The sequence below is a fragment of the Monodon monoceros genome, unplaced genomic scaffold (genome assembly GCF_005190385.1).
Source record: "Monodon monoceros isolate NGI ecotype Baffin Bay Population unplaced genomic scaffold, NGI_Narwhal_1 Super_Scaffold_14, whole genome shotgun sequence".
NCBI classification, from domain to species: domain Eukaryota; kingdom Metazoa; phylum Chordata; class Mammalia; order Artiodactyla; family Monodontidae; genus Monodon; species Monodon monoceros.
In genome coordinates, this window is record NW_021703770.1 from 7,532,510 (window position 1) to 7,543,791 (window position 11,282).

The 11,282-nt window shown below is 46.7% G+C and overlaps 1 protein-coding gene across 1 annotated transcript in view; it reads left to right on the top strand.

Annotated features, from left to right (window-relative positions):
- The window catches only part of KCNQ3 (potassium voltage-gated channel subfamily Q member 3), a 290,204-nt gene that overhangs the window by 258,955 nt on the left and 19,967 nt on the right, over positions 1-11,282 (top strand). Inside the window, exon 9 of the mRNA XM_029222419.1 lies at positions 5,959-5,981. Within this exon, the coding sequence (XP_029078252.1) occupies positions 5,959-5,981 (23 nt within the window). The remainder of the gene's footprint in view (positions 1-5,958; positions 5,982-11,282) is intronic.

Sequence of the window (11,282 nt, forward strand, 5' to 3'; positions counted from 1 at the left end):
TTCTGCTGCCAGTGTCCTTGTCCTCACGGTGAACCACTGCCACCCCCAGCCTCTGCAGGAGACCCTCCAACACTAGCAGGTAGGTCTGGTTCAGTCTCCCCTAGGGTCACTGCTCCTTCCCCTGGGTCCCAATGCACACACTACTTTGTGTGTGCCCTCCAAGAGTGGAGTCTCTGTTTCCCCCAGTCCTGTCGAAGTCCTGCGATCAAATCCCACTAGCCTTCAAAGTCTGATTCTCTAGGAATGCCTCCTCCCGTTGCTGGAACCCCAGGTTGGGAACCTGATGTGGGGCTCAGAACCTTCACTCCAGTGGGTGGACTTCTGTGGTATAAGTGTTCTCCAGTCTGTGAGTCACCCACCCAGCAGTTATGGGATTTGATTTTACTGTGATTGCGCCCCTCCTACCGTCTCATTGTGGCTTCTCCTTTGTCTTTGGATGTAGAGTATCTTTTTTGATGAGTTCCAGTGTCTTCCTGTCGATGATTGTCCAGCAGTTAGTTGTGATTTCTGGTGTTCTCGCAAGAGGGAGTGAGAGCACGTCCTTCTACTCCGCCATCTTGGTTCCTGATCTCAATAATCGAAGCTTTCACCTTAGGAAACTGGAGGTGCCCGTGACTCGCCGCTAGTTGCACTCAGGCAGGAAACACGCTCACCGACACCATCAGCGAAGTGCCCAAAATCTTTGCTAGATTTTAGACACTGTGGTCCAGAGCTCAGATTTTTAAGTGTGTGGATAGAAGCCTGGGTGGATAGGACCCTTGAGTTGGAAGAAGTAGAGGGACACTCAGAACTCATACCTGGAGTGGAAACCCTGCCCTGAAGCATGTTTCTGCCATGTGTCTGGGTTCATGAACCATAGCATGACCCAGTGCTGGACGGGTGGCTCCCCCCAACCCCATCCCACCTTCCCACACTCTCATTGTGGAACCTGGGGCCAGGCTCTGAACTCGGCCTCAATTTTCCCTCCACTTCCATCCCCGGACTGTGGTAAAGGTTTAAGAAAATTCATGACATCATGACCGACTCATTTCCCTGCATAAAACCTTCCACTGGATAACCATGATGAAGAGAACAAGATCCAAACCCTGACCACGACCTGCAGGGCCCCAGAACCTCAGGGCTCTGCTTACCTCTCCCATCTCAGCGTCTACGGGGCTGTTACTCCCAAGAGGGTCTAGTGGCACGTGGCATTTTCTAGTCCAGGCATTCAGTCCACCAATATTTTTGAGCCTCTTGTATATGCTAAGGATTGGACCAGACCATGCAGGTCACAAGTGACTTGTGAAGGACTCTGACCTTGATCCTGAAAGTGAAGAGAAGCCATTGGCTGCAGAGAATGACGTGATCAGATGTGTGTTTCAGGAAAGTGACAGGAGCGAGGATGGATTGGACAGGCTCAGGATTATACACAAGGAGATCAGCTAGCAAAGGAATGCAGGATTCAGGGGAAGAGGAAATGAGAGCTTAAACCAAGGTAACAGCAGTAGGAAGGGACGATAGAGGGAGGACCTGAAAGGGAATAAGCAAAGGGAAAGAAACTCAGGGAGTGATGACTCGTGGGAGAGTTAATGAGATGAGAAGAAGCAAGCCTTCCGTAACGGAATGATAAATTTTGGTTTAGTAACTGTGTCTTCTTACTTGTAATTAGATTTACTCAGAAGATGATCTCTGTGATTCCTTTTGATTCTAACATTCGATTGTTGCTATAATCATTTTGGGTTTGGGATAGTATCAGCTTTCCTGGGGATAACAAGGGTCTTAGAATGGGCAGGTGGCTTCTCCTGAAGAGAACAGAGTGACCTCGAACTCAAAAACAAGAACTTGTGCAACCACATTGAATTCTGAATCAAGATTCCTGTTTGCTTTGCATCCCAAGGGCTTGGCAAGAGGCCCATTCTTTTGCGTTGATTTGTTATAAATAAGGCATTGTCCCAGCTGTCGGAGACTCCAAGGAGTACCTTGTGCTGCAGACAGCAGCCGTGATGCGGGAATGGCTTTTACACTAAGAGAGAACATTTCTTTCCGTTTTTCAAGGACAAAAGTATAAAACCACTAGAGAATTCACTTGGCAACCACTCTGAAACAAAGCCGTCCCTTGGGAGAAGAATGCCACCCCCGCCCCGCCCATATTCCAACCCACTCCATATGTTTAATGGCAAAAAAAAAAAAAAAAAAGTAGCTGATAATACACTGGTGTGTCCTCACCTGCTTCCTAAAGGCTTTTTTCTTTGATTTACTTTTTTGAAAGAACACTTTATTGAGATATATTTCATATACTACAAAAGGATTTCACATTCCATAAAAGGTACCCTTGGAAAGTAACAATTTGGTAGGTTTTTAGTATATTCACAAAGTTGGGCATTGATCGCCACCAGAATATCTTCATTACCCCAAAAAGAAGCCCTGTGCCCTTTAGCAGTTACTCTTGGTTCCCTCTTCTCCCCCAGCCCTTTGCAAACCACTAATATTTTCTCTCTCAACTCTGCCTATTCTGCACATTTCATATAAAAATAAAATCTTATAATGTGATTTCTTTCATTTGTCATAATACTTTCAAGTTGCATCTATGTTGTCTTGTGTGTCAGAACTTTACTCCTTTTATGGCTGAATAACACTCCGTCACATGTGCCCTCTGCGTTCATCCATTCATCAACTGATGCATATTTGTGTTATTTCCACTTTTGGGCCCATGAACGTTCAGGTACATGTTGTGTGGATATGTGTTTTCAATGCTCTCGGGTGTATACCTAGGAGTGGAATAGGTAACTCTATGTTTAACTTTTTGAGGAACTGCCAGACTGTTTTCCATGGTGGATGCACCACTTTATAGTCCTCCAAAAGATTTTGAAGGATGAAGTTGTGTAGCCCATTTCTAAGAGTGGTGTCAGGGCTTCCCTGGTGGCGCAGTGGTTGAGCGTCCGTCTGCCGATGCGGGGGACGCCGGTTCGTGCCCCGGTCCGGGAGGATCCCTCATGCCGCGGAGCGGCTGGGCCCGTGAGCCACGGCCGCTGAGCCTGCGCGTCCGGAGCCTGTGCTCCGCAGCGGGAGAGGCCACAACAGTGAGAGGCCCGCGTACCGCAAAAAAAAAAAAAAAAAAAGAGTGGTGTCATATCAGTTTCCAGCAAGTGTAGTTCTTTGTTAATTTGCAAGTATATGTGTGTATGTATACACACATGTGTACATATGTGTATGTATATACATGCATATTTTGGGCTAGCAGTGATGAGTGATGGTATTGCCTTTTTTGTTTTTCTTTTATGATTACTTAAAATTATAAAATCGTTACTTTTGAATTGCAAAGAACCTCAGAGAGTGTCAAGTCCCACCCCAATTTTATATGAGAAGAAACTGAGGTCCCCAGCAGCTCAGGGGCTTGCTCGAAGCCACACATCATGTTGGGCATAGCTGGGACCAAACCCAGGTCTTCTGATTTGCTGGCCAATGGAAACTGTGTAGGCCTAGTAGAAGTAGGTGGTAGGAGGCTGAGAAGGTACAGGAAGATGCTGGGGGGATGGGAGATTGAACATCCTCATGCACAAGCAGAGAAGAGCGCAGACATTAAAAACCAGATGTTGCTTACCACCAACAAAAACACATGCACACAGATTTGTTCCCTAAAAGTGATAGTAGAATTGTCTATAGCTGCACCGCCCAATATGGTAACCACTAGTTACATGTGGCTGTTGAGCATCTATTACTAGTGCAACTGAGGAATTGAATTGTTAATTTTCTTTCATTTTAATTTAAATAGCCATATGTGATGATTGATTAGTGGCTACCATTGGACAGTGCAGCTTTGGAATCATTAGATATTAGAACTAAAGTGAAGCTGAGACTTAGGCCCAAGAAACAGAAGTTACGTGAGCAAGAAGACCCAGTTAATTTATTGTAGAACCGGAACTTGTTCTTTTTATGACCAGGGTCAAGATTACTGGAGTGCTTAGAAATGGAGAAGGGGGACTATATGCTGTAACCCTTTGCTACGGCCAAATAATATTGGATCTGTTTTCATACAGGCTATCTCATTTAATCTTTAGAATGTCCTGGGAGATAAGTAGAATGGGTAACTCCATTTTTCATAGCCATAAGCTTATAGGTGAAGAAGCAGAGCATCAGTGAGATTAATCATGTTGTCCAATGTCACCCAGCTAGTAAGCAGTGGAGCGAAGATCGGAACCCAGGTCTTATGCCAAAGCCCATTGTATCTCTGGAAAGAAAGAGTTTTTTGTTTTGTTTTGTTTTGTTGCGGTACACGGGCCTCTCACTGTTGTGGCCTCTCCCGTTGCGGAGCACAGGCTCCGGACGCACAGGCTCAGCAGCCATGGCTCACGGGCCCAGCTGCTCTGCGGCATGTGGGAGGTCACTTGCTTGTGGGGGGTGGGGGGGAAGTGGGGAGGTTGGGGAGTTCTGATGCTGGAGGGGGAGGCATGGCATCATTGTCCTGTAGCATGAGAAGGGAATGGAAGTGGTGCCTCTAATTCTTTTTTTAAATTGAAATATAGCTGATTTACAATATTGTGTTAGTTTCAGGTGTACAGCATAGCGACTCAGTTATATAATTTTTCAGATGATTTTCCATTATAGGTTACTACAAGATCCTCCCTGTGCTATACAGTAAATCCTTGTTGCTTGTCTATTTTATGTATAGTAGGGTGTATCTGATAGTCCTATACTCCTAATTTATCCCTCCCTTTAGCACTGCCCCCCCACCCAGAGCCCTCTGCTCCCATCCTGCCCTCGACGCACTGCCTCGCCTTCTCCTTCTCCTCTTACTGCCGTCCCTACTTTTCCTGGAGCCAAAAGTCAGAGCTTTTTCTGTCCACATGCTTCAGGAGGGGAAATAGGCCCAGACGATGTGTCCAGCTCAAAGCAACACTAGACCCACAGGCTGAGCTGACACATGAACTAGAAATCCTTAACTCTCCAACTGGTCCTTTTGCTCTTCTACCAAGATAGCTCATATTCTCTCCCCATTTCTCCCACCCCTGGATCCCAGTGACAGTCCAGGTATTCATTCAGTATTTCCTGTGTACTTACGAAGTGCCAGGGTATGGGGTGCTCAGATTTTAGAGCTGAGAAAAGCAGAGGCTCTGCCCCCTCACGACCACGTAATTCTAAGACAATGTGAACCAGTCCAATTCCACGTACGAAGATATTAGCTCAGCCTCAACCCTGGGAATTTAGATAGAAACACCAGGAGGAGCCCCTCCAGCTGGAACTTAAAGGAGGAGTAAGACTGTTCTAGGCAGAGCCTGAGCGAAGTCTCAGTTATGAATGTGTGTAGACTGCACGTGGCCTCATGGTTAGAAGTGTGGGCTCTGGAGCCAGATCATCTAGGTCTGAATCCTGACTCGGCTGCTTCCTGGCTATGAGACCTTGAGCAATTTACTGAATCTCTCTGTGTCTCAGTTTTCTCATCAGGAAAATGGGGGTGATAATACTACTTACCTCATAGGGTTGCTAGTGATGATTAAATAAGTGAATCCATAAAAAGCACTTAAACGAGTGTCTGCCTCCTAACTACCGCACAATAAATATTAGTGACATGATGTCGACTGTAATGATGATGGTGGTGACAGAGTGATGGGGTGTGTGGCTGCTAGGTTACGAAATTCCTGGTTTCCTGATCTGTCCCCACCGCTAAACAGATCACCTGAACCCAGCACAAGGTGTGGGGCAGCAACCATTTTGGGGATGAATAAATGAATGAATGGCTGAGAAGAACCTTGGAGTTCAGAGCCAGACCTGTTAGACCACAGGAGGGGTCTGGGGTCTGGCTGGGGAAACCCGTGTCATTCACTGGTTCTCCTCCACATGCACCATCTTGTCCCAGAGCTCCACCCTGCTCCTTGATCTTCATCAAAGGGAAGCTTGGGGACAGATTCTGGGGAGAGGGGGAGCTGTTGCATGTAATTTATGCTGTGTTTATTTTTTTCTCCCCCGTCTCCTCACAGGAAGGAACAGCTGGATGCAGCAGCCAGGTATGTTTGTGATTATGAAGCCTCTTCTTCCCACCACTGTGTCGGGACAGAGGGTCCAGTTGCGTACACTGTAGGGCCCCTGGGCAGTCATGCAGGTCGTGAGATAGAGTTTGGGGGTTCACTGCTGTTGCTGGCCGCCATTTTCCTCTGCCAATTTCATGTTAATTTACTCAGGAACAACTTAATTGTGATCATAGCAGCAGCCACATTTTGAGTGTTTCTCCTCTGTGTCTGGAGTCGTGCATGTGTTATCTCATGTGGTCCTCACATCCACAGTGAAAGATCGACTCTCGTGTCTTCATTTATGGATTGAGGAGACTGGGGCTCAGAGACGTTGAGTTACTCCGCCTGGGTCACACAGCTACTGAGGAGCAGGACCAAAATTCAAACTCAGGTCTGAATATTAAGACCATGTTATTTCCATTATATCTTGCTTCGTTTGCTTCTTGGGCTCACAGATGGTTTTTCGAAAAGTGAACCAAGACTATAATTCATGATCCCCAGTGAACCATGCTCACTGCAGGCTGCTGCAGAAGCAGGCTGAGCTTCCGCATGAGTCCTCTCTCTTCCTTTTGGTTCCATCTGGAGAAGGTGTCACAGTATCAGGGAAACTATGGACCCTGCTCGAGATTGTAAAGGAAGACCATCTCTCGCAAACAGTTTAACTGTTTGTATACAAGTCATCCCTCTATATCCACAGGGGATTGTTTCCAGGACCCTCAAGGATACCAAAATCCGCAGATGCTCAAGTCCCTTGTATAAAATGCCAGAGTGTTTGCATATAACCTATGCGTATCCTTCTGTGTACTTTAAATCATCTCTAGATTAGTTATAATACCTAATACAGTGCAAGTGCTATATCAATAGTTGTAAACACAACATAAATGCTCTGTAAATCGTTCCCCGTATGTGGCAAATTCAACTTTTGTGTTTTGAAACTTTCTGAAAAATTTTTTTCGAATATTTTTGATCCTTACTTGGCTGAACCTGTGAATGCGGGACCTGCAGATATGGAAAGCCACCTGTATTTATAAATAGAAATAATTATAAATGTAAATATACATTATGTATATAATATAGATTTAAAGTATTATTGTTGACAAAGTACTTGTAAAGCCTCTCAGTCAATCTCCTGGACACCAACTCAGCTGTTGTCCTTCTAGAGCTGACAGATTGGGCAGAGGAGGTGGTGGGACCCTGGACCATCTGTATGGGAACCACTTAATCCTGCCTGGAAGGAACAGACAGCACCAGTTAACTCACAGACAAAGAACACAGTTTGGACTTTGTCCCTCCTTTATGCAGACTTTCAAATGGAAGGAGCATTTCGTGGTTGGAACCAGTCCGGACTCCAGGGGGCATTTGGGGAGATTGTAAAGGAGGGCTGACCACTGACAGTGACAGTATCAGGAGACATTTGCTAGAGGACCTGCAGCAGCTCATGTCTCACAGAGGCAGAGCGGGAAGACGCCTCAGAGATCCTCCTCTGGATGATTTTACAGAAATGAGTCCCCCCAAGAGGGCAGGCTCACCCCAAGTTACGGAAATCATGAGCTCGAGGGGTTACGTGATCTCAGGACTCCCCATGGAGTTCTCTTTCCCCCTCATCTCATGACTAATGGGGTTTTAAATCATGCAGGTGTTGACACTGCAAGTGAATTACTGCATTGACCTTTATATCCTTCTCTATGGAGACACGAACAGAATTTAGCCAAATTGGAATGTATGAGCAAAATACCGTTGTGTGCTGGACTGGGCAGTTTGGTTTAATTTGGGCTTAGATAGATGCATTTTGCAGCTTTGCTGGGCATGCTTCTCCAGTTATTGAAAATGGGCTCTCTGAAATCTGCTCATCAACTTACTCATGCCTCTGTCAAGAACTCTCCACTCTGCCAGGGGCACATACAGAGGGAAAGGACATTCCATGATTTCTTGGGGTTAGAGTCGCTGGGTGTTTTCTGGCTCATCCTCTTCAGGAAGAGCTAGGTCAGTTACATAAGCCACTCAGCCTCCCTCATCCAGGCTCGGGTGCAGCACTTTTGATTTGAACAACAAATAGGTTTGGCTGATAGATTGGCAGGTGTGATTGTAGCCGTGAAGCTTGGAGGCGGTGCCGGAGATCTGGAGGAAGGATGGGTGAATTGTTGACAGAGGAATCAATTCTTTGACCGAAGAAGGCAGGGAGCAAGGAGACCAGAGAATGGTCAGCAATGTACGTGTGCGTTAGATGAATACTCACTGGTATACCATTAGCTTCTTCAACAGGCTGCCAGCTGACTGGTGTTTCTATCTTACTTTATTATTATTTCTAAATAGCCAGAATCAGATTTGGAGTTCATCTTTTTGACACCTTCTAACACAGGTGGCCCACACATCTGTTTGTCAGCCCAAGGAAAGTGTTATATCCTCTTTAACTTAACAGCTCCTGGTTCTCTGTTGGGATAAGGAAAGGAACATTTTGGGCTTCCCCGGTGGCGCAGTGGTTGAGAGTCCGCCTGCCGATGCAGGGGACACGGGTTCGTGTCCCAGTCCGGGAAGATCCCACATGCCGCGGAGCGGCTGGGCCCGTGAGCCATGGCCGCTGAGCCTGCGCGTCCGGAGCCTGTGCTCCGCAACGGGAGAGGCCACAACAGTGAGAGGCCCACATACCGCAAAAAAAAAAAAAAAAAAAAAATTAAAGGAACATTTTAGTCAGCTTGGTGGAAAGAGCTCATACTTGTAGTTTCTTATAAAGCTAGTGCGTGTTCCCACCACCCCCCGCAAAGGGTCAAGAGAGCTGAGCTTCTTTGGTCCCAAGGATGGGACTGTTTTGACTGATTTGATTTTATGCAGGCTTGCTTGAGGAACAGAAGCCCCCTGACTTCCTACAATGGCCGGGAGGTTGGCTTTGATCACTGTGTGCTTCCTTCTCGGGATCTATAACTCTGAGAAGGAAGAGAGCCAACTTCCGTTGTGGGCTTGGTAGGGGCTGAGCAGTTTCCATAGATCGTCTTAACTAATTCTTGTAAAGATGGAGACAGTTGACAACCCACCGCCTCACCCCTTCTCACCTAGTTTAGATGCCCCACTCATGGTGCCCTTAAGTAGGACTCAGCACTTCCCCTAAGGAAGCGTTTACTTTATTTTTTTTATAAAGTTATTTATTCATTTATTTTTGGCTGCATTGGGTCTTCGTTGCTACGTGCAGGCTTTTCTCTAGTTGTGGCACGCGGGGGCTACTCTTCGTTGCGGTGCGCGGGCTTCTCATTGCGGTGGCTTCTCTTGTTGTGGAGCACGGGCCCTAGAGCACGTGGACTTCAGTAGTTGTGGCTCGTGGGCTCAGTAGTTGTGGCCCGTGGGCTCTAGAGCACAGGCTCAGTAGTTGTGGCGCATGGGCTTAGTTGCTCCACGGCATGCAGGATCTTCCCCGACCAGGGCTTGAACCCGTGTCCCCTGCGTTGGCGGGTGGGTTCTTAACCACTGCACCACCAGGGACGTCCCGCATTTACTTCATATACAGTCAAAACTTTTAAAATTCACTCTTCCTCTCTACGAGTTTGATAGGGCTAACACTGTGCCTGAAGTGTAGGATGTGCTCCATAAATTTGCTGAATGTATAAATAAATGATTTAACGAAAGAGATATTGTACAATCATATTCCTTAGGAGGAAATTGAGCTCAAGCGTTTATGTAACTTACACCTAAGCCAAGGACAGAAATAGCCAAGATGAGGATTTCAGATATAGGTCTGTCTGACTGTATCAGACCATACAGGCTGAGTCCCAGCACAGCACAGGTGGTCGTCATGCCGTCCTTGTCCTCCAGGAGAAAAGAGTGAGGTCAGTTAATCTCGCAGACTCTTGATCCTGGCACTTGTTCTCTCTCGGCCAGGAACTCTTATCTCTTTGTTGCGCTTGCTCCTTCACTTCATCTGAGACTCTGCCAAATGTCACCTCCTGTAACAGACCCTCCTTGCCTCTCCGGCTGAGACAGACTCCAGAGTCAGACTATCAGACTTCAAAACCTGGCTGCTCTGCTTATTAGCTGTGTGATCTTGAGCAACTTCTGCAACCTCTCTGTGTCCTCATGTCCTCATACGTGGAAGGGGATAATAATAGCCCTAACCTCATAGGCTGCTTGGAATGACGCCTGTGATCTGGCAGAAGTAAATGCTCACTAGAGATTAGTTCTGCTCATTTGGTGTGTTATTCATTCACGAGATTTGGAAACATGGGAAAAGTAATCCTTTTAGGAAACCAACACAGAAAAATAGTTTCTCACTCTTCCATCAGTGTGTGAGTCTGCGTGTCCTCGGAGCACCAGCTGCAAGTGTTCTTGAATTGTGCTCATAGATCTCCATACATACTGGATCAGAGGAAACAAACAGATCCTTGAGCTCAGCAGAGCTAACTTTGCAAACCTGTCCAGATGAGAGTGAACCAGATCAATATATCAGGGTTATTTTAAAATCACAATGTTCTTCCTACAGCCCAGGAGTCAGTCCGATCATGACCCTACCTCCTGGTCCCTGCTTTATCCACCGTTTTCCTTCTTCAGTCCAGACAGTCCGTTAGGAACCACCAGCCCCCTGGCCCTCGGCTGCCTCATCACAGAAGTCGGACCAAGGGATTCCTAAGCCACTTCCTGTGTGTTGTGAGTTTGTGGCCACAGTAGCAGAATTGGTCCCGCATTGTTTTGCCACATTAGATAATGTGAGTTACAGGCCACTTGGAAGATTTTTTTTTTTTTTTTTTTTTTTTTTGCGGTACGCAGGCCTCTCACCGTTGTGGCCTCTCCCGTTGTGGAGCACAGGCTCCGGACGCGCAGGCTCAGCGGCCAAGGCTCACGGGCCCAGCCGCTCCGCGGCATGTGGGATCTTCCCGGATCGGGGCACAAACCCATGTCCCCTGCATCGGCAGGCGGACTCTCAATCACTGCGCCACCAGGGAAGCCTCTTGGAAGATTTTTTGACAGTATGATTTGGGCACATTGCCAAACCTTTGTGCCTCAGTTTTCTAATCTATATAATGGTTATATTAAGAATACCTACCTCTTAGGGCTATTGTAAGGATTAGGTGTGAGTAGAGCCTTAACCTGGCAAATACTACATAAGGTTTGCTTTTATTATTACTGTCATTATCCTGATTGACACCCACATTTCTGGGTTTTCTGTGCCGAGGATCTTTTCCACATGCTGTAAGGCCAGCTTAGGAGTCAGATCAGCATAGGTTTGAATCTTAGCTTGGCAATGGTTTTCCCCTCCCTTCCTTCCTTCCTTCCTTCCTTCCTTCCTTCCTTCCTTCCTTCCTTCCTTCCTTCCTT